The following is a 19,819-nucleotide window of genomic DNA, read 5'->3' as shown; positions in this document are numbered from 1 at the left end:
TGAATCCGGCACATCTCTGTAACTGCCTGCTAACTTGCAGGAAATTCAGGAATGGAGGATTCTATTAAAGAGTACCATGAGAATGCAATAATAAAATCCAGACTGTGGGACTCTACAGAACACACACATTTATTTTTTTCAATATAAAAACAAGGAGGAAAAAGCAAGGAAAACAAGTTGGAGGGGAATCTGTAGATTATAAGACTTAAGAAACAAGCCAACTCATTGCCATGTGTAGACTGTACATGGATTAAATAAGTTAGAATAGGAACAGGAGAGAAAACCCTCATGTGGGGAGAGGAAGAAAAGGGAAAACCAAACATAAGAAGAAAAGAAAAAAAATAGACTATTCAATGCTAAGATAAAAAGACATAATTTTACGAAGTTCTGTAAACATAATCACATATGAGGAGATATATACAAAAGCAATTTTAAAACATTTTAAACAATAAAAAAGTAGATTCAGGATCTTAGTGGTTCAAATCTATAATTTTAAACAATAAATATTAATGGAGAGTTCCATGAAGGGAGGAAGACACTGCAGCAGTTGAATTTTGAGCACCCAAAATACAATGAACAAGAACCAAAAAATATTCAGTAGATAAAAACAGGTATTTGAGGACTTCCCTGGTGGCGCAGTGGTTAAGAATCCACCTGCCAATGCAGGGGACATGGGTTCGAGCCGTGGTCCGGGAAGATCCCACATGCCGCAGAGACACTAAGCCCGTGCGTCACAACTACTCAGCCTGCGCTCTAGAGCCCGCAAGCCACAACTGCTGAGCCCACGTGCCACAACTACTGAAGCCCGCACGCCTAGAGCCTGTGCTCAGCAACAAGAGAAGCCACCGCAATGAGAGGCCCGCACACCGCAGCGAAGAGTGGCCCCTGCTCACCCCAACTAGAGAGAAAGCCCATGCACGGCAAAGAAGACCCAACGCAGCCAAAATAAATAAATAAATAAGCAAACAGGTATTTGACACATGCTTTTTTAAAGTACTTTTTCTTACTATTGGATAATAATGTAATAATCAAGCATGGCAATCAATCAAACAGCTTAGGTCAAGTACATACCATGGAGTACCAGGAATAGGAGTAGTAGCCACTGGTTTTGCCTTCTGGGCAGCCTTTTCTTCCTCAGTCATCTCCTCTTCTTTGGGCTCCTATGGGAAATGATATTACTCCCATTAAATTAATATTACAAAACTATACCTGAATATCCCACAAATACAAGAAAGATTGCAAATACCTTAAAGTACAACCAACATAGGTGTGTTGCTAGCATACAGAGGAGAGACTCTGAGTCAGAATTTCTAAATAAGTTCTCAATCCTCGCCCCCTAGACAGAGCCGAATTGCACAACAGTAGACCCGATCAGCAGCAGGTCCTATCTTACAGACTCACTAACCATCTGTTTAAGAGTAGAAATAAGGAGAAGGGTATAGAAGATGACAGGAGACCACTTCATCTAAGGTTGTTTCTTTTTTCTGCGAAATTCCTTACTGATAAGACAAGACTACCATTGGTCCCTCATTGAATAAAAAAAGCTTCCAAAAAGCAGAGCTCTTTTAGTGCTGTACAGAGATTATTCCATGCCACGAGAGGACAAATAAAATACAACGATCATTCCCCAATATGAAGTTGTACTTCTAATTATAACATGTACCAGTCTGTAAGTCAGGAGGGGACATCAGCTCTGGTCCAAGGTCCTTTCTTTCTAAGGGGGTCTTGGTTTAGTATAAGAAGTAATTTAATGAAACTTTCAAAGGAAAAACTGAATTAGAAATTTCAAAGAACCCTAAAATTGCAGAGGTCAGATTTTCAGCAATTATCTAAAACTACAGCAAATGGGTTTCCCTGGTGGCACAGTGGTTAAGAATCTGCCTGCCACTGCAGGGGACTCAGGTTCGAGCCCTGGTCCGGGAAGATCTCACATGCCACGGAGCAACTAAGCCCGTGTGCCACAACTATTGAGCCTGCGCTCTACAGCCCGCGAGCCACAACTACTGACCATGCATGCTGCAACTACTGAAGCCTATGCACCTAGGGCCCGTGCTCCGGAACAATAGAAGCCACTGCAATGAGAAGCCTGCGCACCGCAATGAAGAGTAGCTGCCACTCGCCTCAACTAGAGAAAGCCTGCGCACAGCAAAGAAGACCAAATGCAGCCAAAAATAAAATAAATTTGTAAAAAATAAAACTACAGCAAATGGATTTTCAGTTACAAGTAAACTGTACCCAACAATCAATGGTGGCTCCCAGGTAAACAGGTAATGGCCCTTTACCTCTTTTATCTCCTTTATTGGCTCTTCTTTAGGATCCTCCTCCTCCGTTTCCATTGGCAGAGGTTCTTCAGAAGGTTCTTTAATTGGCTCTTTAATCTTCTCCTCTAATTTTTCTATTAAAAATTGAGATAACATCACACAGTGGTTCTGAAGTAACTTCTGATGAACTTTCAGAGACTAGGCAGTTAAGATATTCCATTTCTAGTTATGAACCACAAAAATAAAATGTTCTTCCTTGTAATATCATTGATTTGCATCTAATATAATGTTCAACTTCAAATACCTTGCTATACCAATCAGGAAACTGTCAGTAGAAAAGAACTACTGATTTCAGAGGGACATAAAGTCTTTCAGGTCATTCATATATCATTTGTAGCAATCATTCATTTTGCTGAAAGTGATAACATACTAAAAAACACAAACAGGGACTTGTGAAATAGAAAATTATGAGTCCTCTTCCTCCAAGATTCCAACAGCCTAAAGTTTTTCTTCAGAACACATACAATAAACACATTCCTTCCTGACCATTACTATCAATCTCAATAAGGATAATGATAATTATTCAGTAGAATAATTATGCAATTCCTGACCAGAGTAAAAAATATATATTAGTGTGTACATATAATTTAACTTCTCGTGATGGACAAACATGTAAGTAGAAGAACTGGCTTTTTAAATGAATACATATTTAACAATTCAGAGGAAATAAATAATCCAACACTATGTAACTAAAAAATCCCTCAAACGTTTTAAAAAAGGAATTAACTCAGAATTTCAAATAGCATTTCTATTTATACTATGTCCCACCAAGTCATTAAAACTATACCTTTTTCCTTTAGCTCTTGGGGTTTTTCCCAGGTTGATTCTAATGTTCTATTATTATAATAATATGTCTTCCCATCTGCTGTTTTATATTCAGTCCACTCAGAAACTGCTGTTGCTCCAGCTAAGGTAGCAGGTGAAGCTGCAATAGCAACCTGGGGGTGTATCATGGGTACAATAGGAGGGGCCATTCCTGGCAATACACCTAGAAGAAAAAGAATAAAAAAATTAGATCCAAGTATCAAATTGTGATATAAAATAAAACTTTGAAATATGAGCTAAATCTTTCTACTAAACATTAATAATGAATGAGCCAGTTGAAACAAAAAAAATCATATAAATTATGATTTAATTACTTAAATCTATATCCCTGGTTTACTTCTAATGCCTAAATTCAATTAGATTCAGAAACTGAACCCAAGAAGTACCTTAAGAACAGTCAGAAATTTGGGTCACACCTATAAGTGAAATCTTAATAAAATATAACATAATAAATTATAAAAATAATGGTACATTCTCTACTTATTAATAGAAATATATTTTTATAAAGAATTTCCTGGGCTTCCCTGGTGGCGTAGTGGTTAGGAATCCGCCTGCCAATGCAGGGGACGCGGGTTCGATCCCTGGTCTGGGAGGACCCCACATGCCGAGGAGCAGCTGGGCCCATGCGCCGCAACTACTGAGCCCGCATGCCACAAATGCTGAGGCCCGTGTGCCTGGAGCCTGTGCTCTGCAAGGAAGGACCCGCCACGGTGAGAAGCCCGTGCACTGCAGCGAAAGGGGGGCCCCCGCTCGTGCAACTAGAGAAAGCCTGTGCACAGCAACAAAGACCCAGCACAGCCAAAAATAAATAAATAAAATTTATTTGAAAAAAAAAAAAGAATTTCCTCAAATTCTAATGAAATCAAGGCAACAAGCACATTTACTAAGCGTATTTCCTGAGGCAAAATTGTTTTCTTGTTCTAAGGTACCTAAAAAGGATATGAATAAAATTCTATTTTAAGGTAAATGATTGAAAAAATAAATAAGTAAAAATAAAGTACATGACTGAGTTTACTATCACATCAACTTTAATATACTAAGTGATTAAGTGAGATATCCCTGTAAACTCTTTGACAGTTTATTCTTTTCCGGAAAGAGAGCAATGTTTCTTTTTTTTTTTTTTTTTAAAAGACAAGCCAAGATCTATATTTTTCACCAGACAACTAAACAAGCTGGTATTATAAATAATCAAAAACGTGAATCAAAATTGAAAAAAAAAAAAAACTCAAATCCTATACCAGAATTTAAGTTTCAGGTAGATAACTTCAGTAACTTTAAAATGCAAATTTATACTATACACACAAATATTCACACACATATACTCACTAGCATGCAAGCATAATCACATCACTTTACACATGGAAATGATTTTTTTATATTTAACTTAAAAACACACGTCAAAAAATAAAATTAAATGTTATGAATATGAGAATGAAGTTGTTTACACTTATTACAAAAATTAAGATATAAAGTGATTTGACCTTATTTGCTTTTGTGAACCAACGAAGCTAATACTACAGGCAATTGGGAAAATTAAGTGTTGGCCAAATATGACAACTGCATTTATACTGCTCATTAAAAAGAAAAATATAAAAAAATCCACTCACTTGGGCAAAATAAATAAATAAAAGGATAAACAACAACATTCACTACCATGCCAACTTACAGACAAAACAAACTAAGATGGTTTTAAAAATTACCGGTCTTGGTGGTAGCGACTGTCTTTACATACGGGCAGCTGACTATTTGCATCATTGCTACACCTGTAAAATGGATAAGCAAGCATACGTTGGAAAGCTGCCATTGTATGTCGGCTACCACTGGGATTCAGGGAAATAATTTACCACTACAATTTAGAATGTTATTTCCAACGAAAAAGACCAAGGATGGAGTAGAATTTCTTTTTGTTTGACATTTTGTGGGAAGTGGTGCCAAATCCAATGAGAACTAATTCTAAATTATAGCATCAATTACCTTTTTATCAAACCAGCTGATAATATTTGAAGGAGTCTCAAGAGTTTAAATTCAACAAAGGAAAGCCCCTTCATTACGTATGCATAACAAGTTTTCATGTTTTCATGTGGGACATTTTCCCACAGGACATCAAACCCATGCTGCTTAAGACACCAGTGAAAGGCAGACGCAGCATGACACTAACAAGACACTTTCTCTGTGCTGCTGCTAAGTGGGAACTACATGCAAAAGCAGAGGCATGGAGCATAACCATGCAGAAGTAGAAAAAGAGTAAGATAGGACAAAGAGGGGTGGGAGGAAAAGGAAGAAAATAAAGTATAAGACAGATCCCAATATACCACTGCAAATAATACTTTAAATAAAAGGGCAAAGATGAAGAGGAGGGTAGCATTCAACTGACAAAATATCCATGTGTAGTGCCTGCTGTATGGAATGCCACGGGCTTGGAACACTGTGGGGGCAGGCTAACAAATTAAGAAGAAGACAGCCCCTTTAGTATCATTAATGACTACCTGGGCTGATTACTTTAGAAACCTCAATCGTTTAAGCCAGCTAAAGGAGTAGCACTTGTATTAAAGAATGCAAATTACGTACAGTTCTTAGAAGGATGAAGACTCATCATGATGCATTACAATGGTGATAAAAAGGGAATGAAACGAAAAGCTGGAAAACTAAGACTGATTAATTGAGGAAAATCAAAATTAAGAGTTTTTTAAAACTTTTAAAGGAAAAGGCTGAAGGCAAAGGGTTGGGAAGTTAAATTTTATTTTCTATTTGTTTTGGCTAAAACAAAACACTAAACCTATTTTGGTACCGATAAAAATTAAAAGTAATAAATTCTTTTCCCCACTAAAGTACATAAAAATAAAATTTTCCTAATTCAGAGACAAAAATTAAATTCAACCCCTGCATTTGTAAATAACATACCTATGTTCACGTGCACACACACACAAAATACTGCCAATTTTTGAAAAGTGCCTTAATTTCTTAATTACTATTTTAAATAAAAATATTAAAGCTAAACTTTCTATTAACAATGAAACTAAAACGCACTGGATCAAAAAAGTATGCTGAATAAAGTTTATGTATAGTTTTATTTTCCATAATGTTTAAAGAAAGCAATGGAAAAATTCATTTGATTAAGGAAGTTACAGCATATATTAGGTTTAAATTAGTATAAATACTGCTATCTGCAGGATCACTGAGCCTACTAAGTCAGCACTAGAAATTCAATTCTTAGACTCTGAACTTTACTTTCAAAGACTGTTCTCCAAAACCATCTCCTAATAAGTAATTTCAACTATACAACTTAAACAAAAGAAAGTCAAATATACTCATATTCAGGCCTAACTGCCATTGCTAAATATCAGCTGGGCCAACACAGAACTCTTGTATTTGACTATCAACATTATAGGCCATAATAAAAGGACATATTTGTTTCTTCTCATGTTAAAAAGACCAACTTAAGGTTTTCTAAGGGTGACTATATGCATATCATGAAGACGTACAAAATAACCAAACATCTAAATTTTTAACCTTCTTTTAAAAAGGAGCATTTGTTCAATTTTCCTACAACTCTACCCTCAAATTATATTCTACCAGGAAATTAGAAAATTCCATTTAGTATTCTGGATAATCCTGATGTCACTGACCATAAGCTTCTTAAAATTCCAAATAAGATTTTACAGACTAAGAAGTAGAAATCCTGTAATCCTAATCCAATTCACTATCCCCAACTCCACCTCTTACTCCTATATTTTACCTAACTCTTCCACTCCTTTTCTTCATCTTCACTATCCCTTCTTTAATCATCCTCATTAGCATCATACATTGCTATTTCAAATAGAATATAAGGCTCCAAGATAAATTACATCCAAATTCCTCCTGCTTTACCTTACTGTTGAATTGATATAAAAAAGGAAAAACAGAGATAGATGGCATTATACATAAAACCAAAGATTTGGGGAGGAGAAAAACAAGTCTTCTTTTCCATTCTTTTTTTTTTTAACTAAAGTACCTTAGATGACTGAATTAAAAGGGGAAATGAGAAAATGAACAAATTCTAAGATGCCTTACTATATAAAACAAATATTACTTTCTATAAAACATTAGTTCCCTCTCCAAAGAATCTCTGGTATCTTGCATAAAATTTTACAGATTATCTAACTCAGGTTCTCTTCCAACTGACCTACAAAGTATTATTAGTGGCTCCCATTTATTAAATGCCTTTTACTGCCAAACTTCATAGGTACTACCTCATCTGGTAACACAAACGGTTACCACCTGTTCTAAAATTTAACGGTGGGATGAGGACCAGAGAAGACCAAGACATCCAAAGACAGCTATAACTGAAGGGATTTTACTGTGACAAAATTCCACTTTCTACAGAAATAAATTTTGCTACTCTTTCACCCACTGGTCCTATTAAGAACCTCTAAAGCAAAACCAAAGTTCTTTTAGACAACAGCCTTTCCAATACCTCATATATGTTATTATGCTACCTCTCAATCTTCTCTCTACAGAATTAACAATCTCAGCTCCTTACGATCGCTCAGAATTCAGGATCTGGTCTTAACACTGTCCCTGACCCTAAAGCAGACCAAGATTGGAAGAGGTTATGACGAATATCAAGCTTTTATCCATTCATCACTTAATTTTCTACAAAGAGTATATCCAAAGAGGAAAGTATCAGCTGCTTAATCTTAAATTTAATTTTGAAAAAGGGTAATCCCTAGTATTAGAGACAACATTTTTTATTTTCTTCTTACTTTTAAGTGATTTCAGTTTCTTAAACATCACATACTGGTCATTTAATTATCTAACACTACATCAACAACATGTAAAAAGGTTTTCCAAAAAACCCACTAATTCTTAAATTTTTGGTTTCTTTCTTGCTAAGGTGTAATATATGAAAGTGTTCTTTTCGAAGTAGTTACAAGGAAATAGTGTGATAATTAAAATGTGTGCAAATCTAAGAAATAGCTGTATCACAACCCTATTCTTACACAAAAACTAGTACAATAAAGCAGCAACCATAGTGAAAGGAGTGTGAAATTAGAAGACAAGAGGCCTAGGTTCTATTCATCTTTGCTACAAACTAGCCTTGTGAGCTTGACCTCTCTAAGGCGTCAACATTTTCAACTATAATTCTAGGAGAACGGACCATGGATTAAGGAGTAAATATGTTTGACAACAGCAAACACACTCAAATTACAATGTCAAACACTACCACTGTTCAATCCCTGTGGGAAAAATTCTACTCCACAATCTTTTAATTCCTTCTCTAGTTGAAATGATTTCCCCTAAAAAAATAAAACACATGAACTCACCATAATTAAACGTTAAAATGGTGCCTGTTATACTTCACAATTGTTACAAGGGAAACTTATGCTTTCTGTTTTAGATGAATTTTTTTAAGTTAAGTGACTCACATTTTCTTCTCAGTATAACGTAATTATTACGAGCATGATTTTTGGATCTGGAGTGCCCAGACTCAAACCCCAACACCATCACTTATTAGCTATGTGACCACGGGCAAGTAACTTAACCTGTGTGTGTATCTACCTCATAAGACGGTTGTGAAAACTAAACGAATTGTTCCATGTAAAGTGCTTAGACCAATGCATGATATAGAAATCACTTAACTTGTTTTACCTATTGTGACCTGTGATTTCTTAACTTCATACACTTAGTCCCTTAAAATATTGCATTTAGAACATATTTACACAAAAAGATGATCATTTTTAATTCATTGGGGCCATTATCCAAAATGAGTGTAGCTTTAAATGTGGCTCTAATTTTAAGACATGTAAACAACAACAGAAAAGGACATTTACCAAAACTGAAGAGAAAAATACTGCAGTTAGCCATGAATCTTTCAAAAATGTTTCAAACAAGTGAGATTCAAGGCAAATTTCAAATGCAACAGACACATGAGAACAAACTAACTGACAATATGAAAACATAGCTGGAAAAACTATTATTATCTATTGGTTTACCTGGAAGTGGAATTGGCATGCCAGGAAGGGGAACACGAAATGGAGGTACCATTACTGGTGGAAAAGCAGGTATTGCTGCTGCTGGCTGAGGTACTGAATGAGGAACAGCAGGAGGTAACGCCTGGGGGTGTGGCTGAGGAACAGTTTGCACAGGTGTGGCTGTAGGAGCAGGAGTTGAAACACTAACTGTAGGCGTGGCAACTGAAACAGCAGAACTTGGGGTCTGATCTTGTGTTGTGGGTGCTGATAAAAGATAAAACAGAAATATGTATCACTCCTTCATAAACCATTTTACTATATTCATTCATCATTCACTCATTCAGTATGTAAGTATTTAGGGCCCATTCCATGCACTGCAAGGAATTTATAACAAGGTCTCTGTCTTCCAAGAAGCTTGAAAATAGTTAAATGAAACATAAACAATAACTAAAACACAAAGTGAAATGGGATAAATGTATAGGAGTGTAACTCAAGACCCAAAGACCATTTCTTACTGTGAGACAGTACAGAAAATTTTATACTGTGGTGATAGGCCTTGAAAGATTAGAATTTCAACAAGGAAAATGACAAAGTGAAAGGAGTAAATAAGCAAGTGGTGAGAAAAGTGAGTAAAAGCAAAGAGTAGGGGACAACAAGGTATTGTTTAGAAAACAGAAGACAAGCAGTCAACTAGTAAAACACTAGGCATACCAACAGAACCAGTGAGTTACAGCTGGAAAGGCAGGCCAGAGGCATAAAGTGGGAGGCCTTGAACAGACGACTAAGGAGTCAGCACTTGACTGGGTAGGGAAAGGGAAGAACTTATGTAAACGTAGAGAAATGATCTAAAAGGATGAACACCAAAACGTATGTGTACACCTTTTACTTTTTACTACACATGCTTCGTTAGAGTTTGATTTTTTTTTATAAGAATGCATTCACACGTTATTTATGTGACTTCATGAATGTAAAAGGGATGTGGGGGAGGTAGAATGAAGGCTTCTGTATGGAAGAGTAACAATCACTGTTCATTTGATGAATTAACCTGGCGGATGCATAGGAAGAAAAGGAAGAACAGAGGTGGGAAAATCAATTTCAACGTATCTGGAGTTGTCCAAGCAAGGAAGAACAGAGAGAAAAAGGTATGCAATAACTAATGACTGACTGGATATGAACAAATGGAGTCAAAAACGACTTGGGTTTCTCTATAATTATTTCAAAATAAAAAGGTAAAAAAAGAAAAAAAAATAACTCAGGTTTCCAGTGTGAGAGACCAGCAAAATGTGAAATTCAGGATAATTTGGTTCTGCTAATATGTTATTTTTAAATATCAAAAATAAAACATTTTATCCCTAGTAATCACACTTTGTGACCCCCAAAATATATAAAATTCATATTTCCTTTTTTTTAAGTTTCAGTTCTCAAATATTACAAAACATTTTTTGTTATTTATTCACATCCCATCTAGTTCCAAAACAAAATTCATTTTCATAATTCATTGGTAATACTTCATCTTTATCTTGATATAAAGAAAAATGCCAAACTTTACCTATACTGGAATAAGAATGAAATTTATCAAATTAAATAAAAGAGTGCTTTCCTAATCTTTATGCCAATTTTATTCTAAGGAAAAGCACACTGTTTAATGCAAACCACCCAATAATCCAACTGAAAAAATTTCTCACTGTCTTTCCTTCAGCTCCTAACAATGAAAAACTCACTTAGGCTGGGAAGATGTCAGCAATTTCATACTTGTTAATGAGGGACTCACCTTGGCTAAATAGACAGCAGGGCCAAACAAGTATCTTCAGGGGCCCAGGAATGAATTGGTGGTCTAGCATAGACCTAGCCTTAGGGTACAGTATCATATTAATATAATTTTATAACAGTATGAAAAATACAAATTACATGCAACATTTGCCCAGTCCCATACATATACCATTTAGCATTTGTAATCTACTGCAATGGCTGAATATATATCAAGTTATTCTTCCCAACTTCCCTGAGGAGGAGGATTTCATCAGCATTTTTCACAAAACTTGCATAGGATAAAATGAGTTTATGCTCAACTGAGGTTAAAATATAAATTCCTTAATTTTTAGTTTAATTTACCCACAGGTTTATACTGCAGTTCACAGAATTACATTTTTAAAAAAATCATGGTAATAGTATTTAGTAATATTTGCTAAACTCACAATACAAAGTACTGAGTCAGGAAAATAAAATGAGTTACAAAGGCATCAAATATCAGGGGGAAAGGAACACGAAATGGAGATGGCAAAAAGTATTCACTCAACCTATTCCTCTTGCTGACACAGGATTTTCTGAATTTGATTAGTTGCCATGCGTCATGAGAGAAAAGGGACAAAGGCAACAAAAGAATTAACTGGGAAGCTGGGAGAATGGTAGCTAGGACTTTAGAGCAGGTAAATTCCTACTAACTCCATTTGCTAAAATAACTAGTGTAACACTTGATCTCAAAATATACTACTAATCCAGCCTCAGATCTTAACTAAAAAAGACAAGTGACTATCTCTAAGAGATGGAGAAATATTAAGACTGATAACACTTCCTGACACTCAATCAAGCGAAATAAAAACAGCTATCAGGAATACTCAGAAAGACAACATCAAAACTGATGTTTAAAGGCTGTAAAAAGAACAAGATTTTGCTATTCTGTTCTTAGAATAAAGGCCTCCCTATCACTGAAGGGTAGTACAAAAAATGAAAAACAGGAATTCTGAATAGAATGGTTGGTAATGGACAAGATACCTATGGGCCTACTGATAGACCACTCCGATATGGAAATGAAATACAAAGAGAACAGTTAAAAGTTTTTCGCTACCCACCTCCCTTAAAACAAAGTACTACTATTTTTCCTTCCGAAGAGGCAGGGAATAAAACAGAAGCAACACAGAGCCTCCACATAGAACCACACTGCTTTTAATTAATCTCCTTCTCCCATCACCACAAGTACCCCATAAAAACTGACTGTTTTCTGCCTTGCCCCACAGGTTTTAGAAGCATTTGCCTATAAAAAGGCAAAGACCTTCAACCAACTAGCTAGTATCACTGTTAATCTGTATTTTCAGAATTCAACTTAACTACAAGAGACCTGGTAAAGCATTATTTACATCTTCCTATTAAGTACATTTTCTCCCAAGCCCTCTAAAAAATATCAAATAGGGCCTTTAAAAAAACTGTCTCCATATCACATGTACCTTACTTCTTCGGTTACTACGCACATCAGTAAAATAAAATCAAATTTGAATTTAAATTCAGTAGGATGACTAAATTTCTCTCATGTACATATTTCTTACAAGGTAATATACACTAATAATTCCCTAGTCCCTGAAGCTACTGGGGGAGAGAAGAGAGACAGTTTTTTTTTTTTTAATTCTCTCCCATTATCCAGGTAGCAAAATAATCTAAATTATAATCGCCTTGTAGGGATAATTATGTATCTTCATGCCAGTATCATAATAAATAATCCAATAAATAAAATTATGTAAATATTTGGGGGCTCAATCTCAGCCTGTAGAAAAAGCAGCAGCATACTTATATCAAAAAAAAAAGAACAAAATAAAATCCAGAACTAGTAGCATAAATATTAATGACAATCTTTCAAGCAAATTAATATTCTTCTCTCCTCATCCCTGAAATCTATTAACTGTCTCTCATCTTTATAAAAAAGATGTAACCTTTGGGCCTCTGTGTCTTCATACCTGAAAATTCTCTTACCTTTCGAACTGCTTCTAACACAATTCCACATTTCATCTGCCTGCATCCCATTCTGGGACCCATCTACCTCTAAACAAGGTTACTGAAAAGTTCCTAAGTTTCCCTGATTTCAACACTACCCAGAGAACGAGTGCCATAAAAATCTTCCAGAATACTGCATTCATATAGACCGCCTAGTGCCTGCCTGCCTCATCCATTTGCCTTGTTCTTAAAACTCTTCATAACCTGGTCTCTTATTCAATATATTAACCAATATAAATCCTCCCACCTAACAATTCATAAACTACATTTATCCTCATTTCCTGACCTACGTTTCCCACTACCTGAAACACCTCTCTGAAACTTTGAACCTATTCAAATCCTATCACACATCCTTTATGATAAACCTCAATACCCATGTAGTCCACTCACTTGTCTCTCCGTTTTCTTGAATTCTTATATCTTCTATTTTCGCTGCATAACTTTGCACGCTATTCTCTAATTGTTTCACATGCATTATTCTTGCCTCCTCAATTAGAAAAACTGGAAACTCTGCAAGATAGGGGCAGGGGCCAAGACTTACACTTATTCTGCAAACCCCACATCACCCAGCATTACTGTTGGCCAAGTTGAATAGCTAACTCTACACTTCCCCAGTTTAGCTTCATGAATTTCAACTGGGCAAATAATTTCTTCTACTAAGGTAAATTTCTGTTCTTTTTAGCCAAAAGTCTTAATGTCAAAAACATATTTTAAATAACATCAAGGATAATACCTAAAACACTAGGATCATTTTGGAATGCATTCCCACTTGTCCATTTCTCTAGCCCCTAAATGAAAACACATGCTGACTAGTACTCACTTGATACTGTCTGCGAAACTGAAGAGGCAGTTGTTGTGGTAGAAGTGGTAGAGGATGGGGTTGATGATGACGTTGAAGTGGATACCGCAGGTGCTGGGCTACTGGTCGTAGGGGTGGAAGCTCCCACTGCTTGTGCTTGCACTTGCGCCTGCACCTGGGCCTGGGCCTGGGCCTGGGCCTGGGCCTGAGCCTGAGCCTGAGCCTGAGCCTGTGCCTGTGCCTGCGCCTGCGCTTGTGCCTGGGCCTGCGCTTGAGCTTGAGCTTGAGCTTGAGCTTGAGCTTGTGCCTGTGCCTGTGCCTGTGCCTGTGCCTGCGCCTGGGCCTGGGCCTGGGCCTGGGCCTGAACCTGGGCCTGGGCTGCAAGCATAGGTGTCAGTTCTGACTGCTGAATGACCTTAACTCCATCTGGCTTGGTCCATGCAGATTCACGTGTCCGAGCATTGTAATAATAAACCTGCAGAGAAAGCAAAATCATCAGTATCAACGAATCTGTCAACTATCATTTATAAACAATAATACAACTATATTTTGTCTTAAACAGTATTTAAAAAAACCTTACAAAACAGAAAGTACACCAAAATTGGCTGTTTGTATATGATGAGACTAAAGGTACTTTTTCACTCCTTTTTTCCTTCCCCCCCCGTTTTCTATAATGAGCACACTATATTTTTAACACACACCAAAAAAGGAGAACCAAGGTTATATTTTGTGCACAAAGTTAACACAGCGGGCCTGAGACTGCTATCCTTAGAAAGCCCTGCCCACAATGTTGGTCCTTGGCTGGCATCTGGAAACTTAGATTTCAGGAGGGTTCCCATCATTCCCTAACTGATAAGAATGGCTCATTATGTTTAAACTGTTTATGCAAACAATGCAGTTTATGCTGAATACATGCCTTCCTTCTGGGAGTCTGGAATGTGGTATGTGCTGGGCAGATGTTGCCAGATATAGGACCAGTCCCCAATGAAAACCCTCGACTCCTCAGCTCAGGAGAGCTTTCCCAGCAGACAACACTTCACCTGTGTGTTCACAATGCCAAGTCGCAGGAATTAAACACATTCTATACAATTCCATTGAAAGGACTCCGGAAAGCTTGTGTGTGGTTGCTCCAGACTGCAGCCCATGCACCTCCTTCTCTTTGCTGGTTTTGCTTTGTATCTTTTCTCTGTAATTAGTCTTAGCTGCAAATACAACTACATGCTGAGTCTCGTGAGTTCTCCTAGCAAACACTAAACCTGAGGGCTGTTTTGGGGACCCAAGGCACATACTTAAAATACAGGCTTCCAGAATCATAGGCAAACCTATGTAAGTGCTCCAGGCCACCTTATGTCTGTGCATAAGTCCAATCCAGTGAGGCTTTCCAGGACTCCTGCCCCACCCTGGCTTACCCAAGGCTCATTCCTAATTGGCAAAGACATAGTCACTGATCTCAATCTGCCAGAACTCCTGTTTTACTCTTCTGTTACTAAGAAGCTAACAACCTAAATACATTTTATAATTTACCTTCCCATCTGGAGTTTTATTTTCAACCCATATCTCCTCAGTAGGAGGCAGCGCTGGAGTACCAGGAGCAGTCACAGGAGGCATTCCTGGTGGAAACATCATACCCGGTGGAGGAGGCATGGTTCCCATGGGTGGAGGCATGAAAGGTGGTCTCTGTTAATTCACAAGAAGTAATGTCACTTGTGTTTATCTTTTTTCCTTCAAATTATTACTAAATTCTACCCAAAAGTAAAGCACTGTAAGAGAAACTAGTTTTATAGTCAATTCAGATACATTTATCTAGGTTATGTAAGAGAAGTTTCTCTGTAATAAAAATGATTACTAAATAGACTAGAAAGAAGTACATCAAAATACTAATAGGGCTTCCCTGGTGGCGCAGTGGTTGAGAGTCCGCCTGCTGATGCAGGGGACACGAGTTTGTGCCCCGGTCCGGGAAGATCCCACATGCCGTGGAGCAGCTGGGCCCGTGAGCCATGGCCGCTGAGCCTGCGTGTCCGGAGCCTGTGCTCTCCTACGGGAGAGGCCACAGCAGTGAGAGGCCCACGTACCGCAAAAAAAAAAACCAAAAAAACAAAAAAGTACTAACAATAGTCATCTCTGGGTTATAGCATTATGGGTGAGTTTTGCTTTGTTCTTTATACCCTAACTGCCTATTTCATACATTGGGCACTAGATTACTTTCAAAAGAAAAAAACTGATTCTTATTTACAAATAACATAGCAATAACTAAAAAGGAAAAACCAGATATACCTAACCCTTTGTTCTCTTTTCCTACAAGAAAAAAAAAAAATTAGCCAGGAAAATGGCTAATTTAAATGAGAATTTAAATGGTATATATTATAGTTAAAAAAAAAACAACTCCTGGAACCATTCATTACTGATTCAACACTATCTGATAATTCCTTCAACGACTGCTGACCCAAGCAAAGATCCTGAACCAAACAATTTAACTGTAACTGCTATATCTTACTCACCAAACCAGAAAAGAGGTCTGCCACTTTGAAAACAGATTTTGAACAGGGATTAAAAGATTTCCTCTATAATCTACAAGTAACATGAGAATTCAATTATCCAAAGCATCTTAATCTGGATAATGGAATTGACATTATGCTAATAATGTGCAACTGTATTTCATTTTCCTAAAAATGTTTTCTTTTCCATATTCCAGTCTTTCTGGATTCAGCTCGCTGTCTTTCAAGCATCAGCACACGGGCCCATGTTCTATAAAATATCTACCCCAAATATATCTCGTGCACCAGGAGCTGGAAATCACTTGGATTTACTGTAAAACCACACAATCATCCATCAAGACCAAGAAAAGCATCATAACATTAGAAAGTATCCCATTATAACATCTGATATGCTTCCATTAGAGGGTTACATTAATCCATTACATTTTATAATATTCTGCAAGGACTTTAACTATTAAAGGCACAAAGTAGAATAAATTCACATGTAACAAGTTATACCAGTCAGTAGGTCAAAAAGTGACTTCCTATTCTAATCCTGAAGAAAACATAAAACCATTTAACAATTTGTTTAAGGGGGTGGGGGAAAGGGGGGCTGCTCATTACTAGGAAGGCAACAAAATTACTAAGCAAAGTATTAAAACCTGGTGTTTCTTCCATAAATATAACCCTATTGAAACAGAGTTAACATCATTTAAACAGTAGCTCATTATCTCTTTCTATTTTTAGTAAGTTCATTCTTGATTATCCAAGCTAACAGAAGGGAGATGATACTACTGTATTTATTTCGTTTCAGAATGGTACAGGCTGAATAAACTAAGAAAACATAGAAACATACTCAGTCAAAAAGAATATAATCTCAAAAGTAGATATTTTTGAGAGTTGATACCTTCATAACCTCATTTCAGACAATAACTGGGTCTATTTACACTAAAGAGGGATATATGCCTCAGGTTAAAACACCACAAAAGTTTTTATTTAAAGAAATCCCACAACAATTCTATTTCTAAAATTGTAAGATAACCGTATTTTTTTTCTGGGGAAGGAAAAAAAAATCCAAATATTGTGCTTACAAAATGTGTTTGTTGTCACTTTCTAGATTCTATACTAGGCATCATTTCTGGGGAGAACTGCTCAGGAATATACATACATATATATTTAAGTTTACCTGCAATATGTATAACTGAAAACAAATTTCCCCTACTCTATACGTAAGATTTCAAACTTCATTTCCCATAAAGAAGATGGATTACTAAAGACAATTTTCAGAGACTAAGGCAGGTTAGAACTACCCTATTCAATCCTAACTTAACACATTTTTCTATCACCATATACATTTCCAGTCTGAATTTCCATACTAATTATTGTTACCAGTGCTTTTAGAGCAACACATTAATAAAAGGATGTTCTCTTTAGTTCCCATTTTCCTATAAAACCAAGAACACAGGTTTTAAAGGCAAAACCCATATATAATATTGACACTAATGCCAACAAAGAAACAGCTACCTCTATATTCTTTACCTGGAGGTGTGGAGGGCCCATAGGTGGAGGAATCCCTCCTGGGGGAGGCATTGGTGGCATATTAGGATCAAAAGGAGGACGTCCAAATGGGGGCCGAGGTGGTGGAGGAGGGCCTCGCATCATACCAAAAGGTGGAGGAGGTCGCATGAGAGGTGGTGGGCCTCGCATCACTGCATTTGGTGGGGGAGCTGGGCCTCGGAACCTCAAGGCCTGCTGTTGAGCCATCCTGTGTGGGAAAGCCATGAATAAATTTTTCTTTCTCAACGTAACAAAAATGTAGCTACTAATCTCTAATTACATCAAATTTTTAAAGCCCTTAAGAGCAAGTAGAGTTGGAAAGTCATATTGTACACTGCAATAGAGTGCATCAGTAAGAATGATCAATGGACACCAAATCTAGGAGGAAATTTAGATGAGGGAGGTTATTTGGATAGTCTTAAAGTATCTTCCCGCATGTTTCTTACAGTTGCAAAGAAGGATGAACAAAACACCTATGCAACAGAGAAACTGACCTAATGTGACTGAGAGGGACACAACATCACCTATTCCAGGCAAGAATGCATAACCTCAATCTAATAAGGAGCTATTCGACAAACACAAAATGAAGAATGTTCTATTAGAAAGGGGGCAGCAGGGAGTATACTCTTCAGAAATGTTGATGTTATACAAAAAAGACAAAGGAAGGCTGTGGAAATGTTCTAGATTAAAGAGGCCAAAGAGACAACACAATACCAACTCTAGACAGGATCCTAAACTAGAGAGAAGAAATGCTATAAAGGACATAATGGATTAATAGACAACACTGGAATACGGACAACAGATTAAAGTATTTTATCAACGCAAATTTACATTGATGCCTGTGCTGTAGTTAAGTAAGAAAAGATCTCTACCCTCAGAAAATAAATACTCAAGTATTTAGGGGTAAAGAGCCGTGTGTGTGTGTGTGTGTGTGTGTGTGTGTGTGTGTGTGTGTGTGTGTGTGTGTGTGTGTGTGTGTGTGTGTGTGTGTGTGTGTGTGTGTGTGTGTGTGTGTGTGTGTGTGTGTGTATTTAGGGGTAAAGGGCCATGGGGTGTGTGTGTGTGTGTGTGTATCTTACCCTCAAATGGCTCAGAGAAACAGAGAGCATGTATGTGACAAGTAATAAAGCAGAACAGGTAAAATATTAACACTAAGCATACTATTTGTTTTTGCAACTTTTTGGAAGTTTGAAATTACTTCCAAATACAAGGTTTTTATAGCAGGGGAGGGGAGCAGCTTAAGAGATCATTAGTATTCTCTAACTAAAGGGAAAGCCCTCTGTACACTGCACCCCACCCCACCCTTCAATCTCTAGCTAAACACCCTATTTTCTCCATGGCACTCAAGCACATAAGCAATATCACGTAAGATGGCATTATCTATCTCCTCTCATAAGTGTTTTAAAAAAATTATTAACTCTAACAAGTGCTTACTATGTGCCAGGCAGTAATCATAAGCTCTTTTTAAGTTATTTAATCATCACAGCAACCCTGAGATAGATTTTATCAAACTCATTTTACAGATTAAGGTGCACAAAAGTAAGATAACTTGCCCAAGGCCACACAGCTGGTTCAGTGGTAAAGCCAGAATTCAAACACAGGTGAATGGCTCTTAAATGCTATACCATGCTTTCTATCTAAGCCCCTTTTGAGCAACAACTGTCTGTCCTGTTCACCTTTATATCCCCAGCACATAGTTATGCCTGCCCATAGTAAGGCTCAATAAGTATTTGCTGAATGTACCATTGAACACCTAGGTAACTGTATCTTACAAATAGGGTATATAGAATGTTAAAAAAATCTTTACTATAATTTGCCAGTCAATTTACTGAGCACCTATCACAGTCTTCCCAGTAGCTATGATAAATCTCTCCATTATACATGAAATTTACATTTCAGTGCTCAAGAGAAGATTAACAATTATATTCCTCATGTACATTTGATGGTAATCATTCTTATACTCTCTCCTCACCAGGCTCTTCCAACTTTCCTACACTTTTCAATCCTGTGCTTAAGACTACCCCCGTTTCAATGTTCTCTAAGTTTTCCACATCGTAATTCAATTCTGACACAAAAAATCCTAATAAAGAACCAATTTGCCTTCTAGGAGAGCACTAGGATTGTAAACAC

General features: G+C 37.0%; 1 protein-coding gene across 9 annotated transcripts in view; it reads right to left on the bottom strand.

Moving 5' to 3' along the window:
* The window catches only part of TCERG1 (transcription elongation regulator 1), a 60,344-nt gene that overhangs the window by 36,461 nt on the left and 4,064 nt on the right, over positions 1-19,819 (bottom strand). For 3 of the 9 annotated variants that reach the window (XR_009539618.1, XM_060143910.1, XM_060143915.1), the window contains exons 2-10: positions 17,672-17,897; positions 15,183-15,335; positions 13,680-14,133; positions 13,250-13,369; positions 9,119-9,361; positions 4,847-4,909; positions 3,109-3,309; positions 2,283-2,395; positions 1,072-1,160 (exon numbers count right to left, since the gene is read on the bottom strand). Coding sequence is in view for 8 of the 9 variants with exons in the window: in XM_060143910.1 (XP_059999893.1) it covers positions 1,072-1,160; positions 2,283-2,395; positions 3,109-3,309; positions 4,847-4,909; positions 9,119-9,361; positions 13,250-13,369; positions 13,680-14,133; positions 15,183-15,335; positions 17,672-17,897 (1,662 nt within the window). In the remaining variant the exon portion in view is untranslated. The remainder of the gene's footprint in view (positions 1-1,071; positions 1,161-2,282; positions 2,396-3,108; positions 3,310-4,846; positions 4,910-9,118; positions 9,362-13,249; positions 13,370-13,679; positions 14,134-15,182; positions 15,336-17,671; positions 17,898-19,819) is intronic. The other 6 variants (XM_060143911.1, XM_060143914.1, XM_060143912.1 and 3 more) reach the window with 6 other exon arrangements.

The sequence above is a fragment of the Lagenorhynchus albirostris genome, chromosome 3, assembly GCF_949774975.1.
Source record: "Lagenorhynchus albirostris chromosome 3, mLagAlb1.1, whole genome shotgun sequence".
NCBI lineage: Eukaryota > Metazoa > Chordata > Mammalia > Artiodactyla > Delphinidae > Lagenorhynchus > Lagenorhynchus albirostris.
This window is presented reverse-complemented; position numbering and strand designations above follow the sequence as displayed.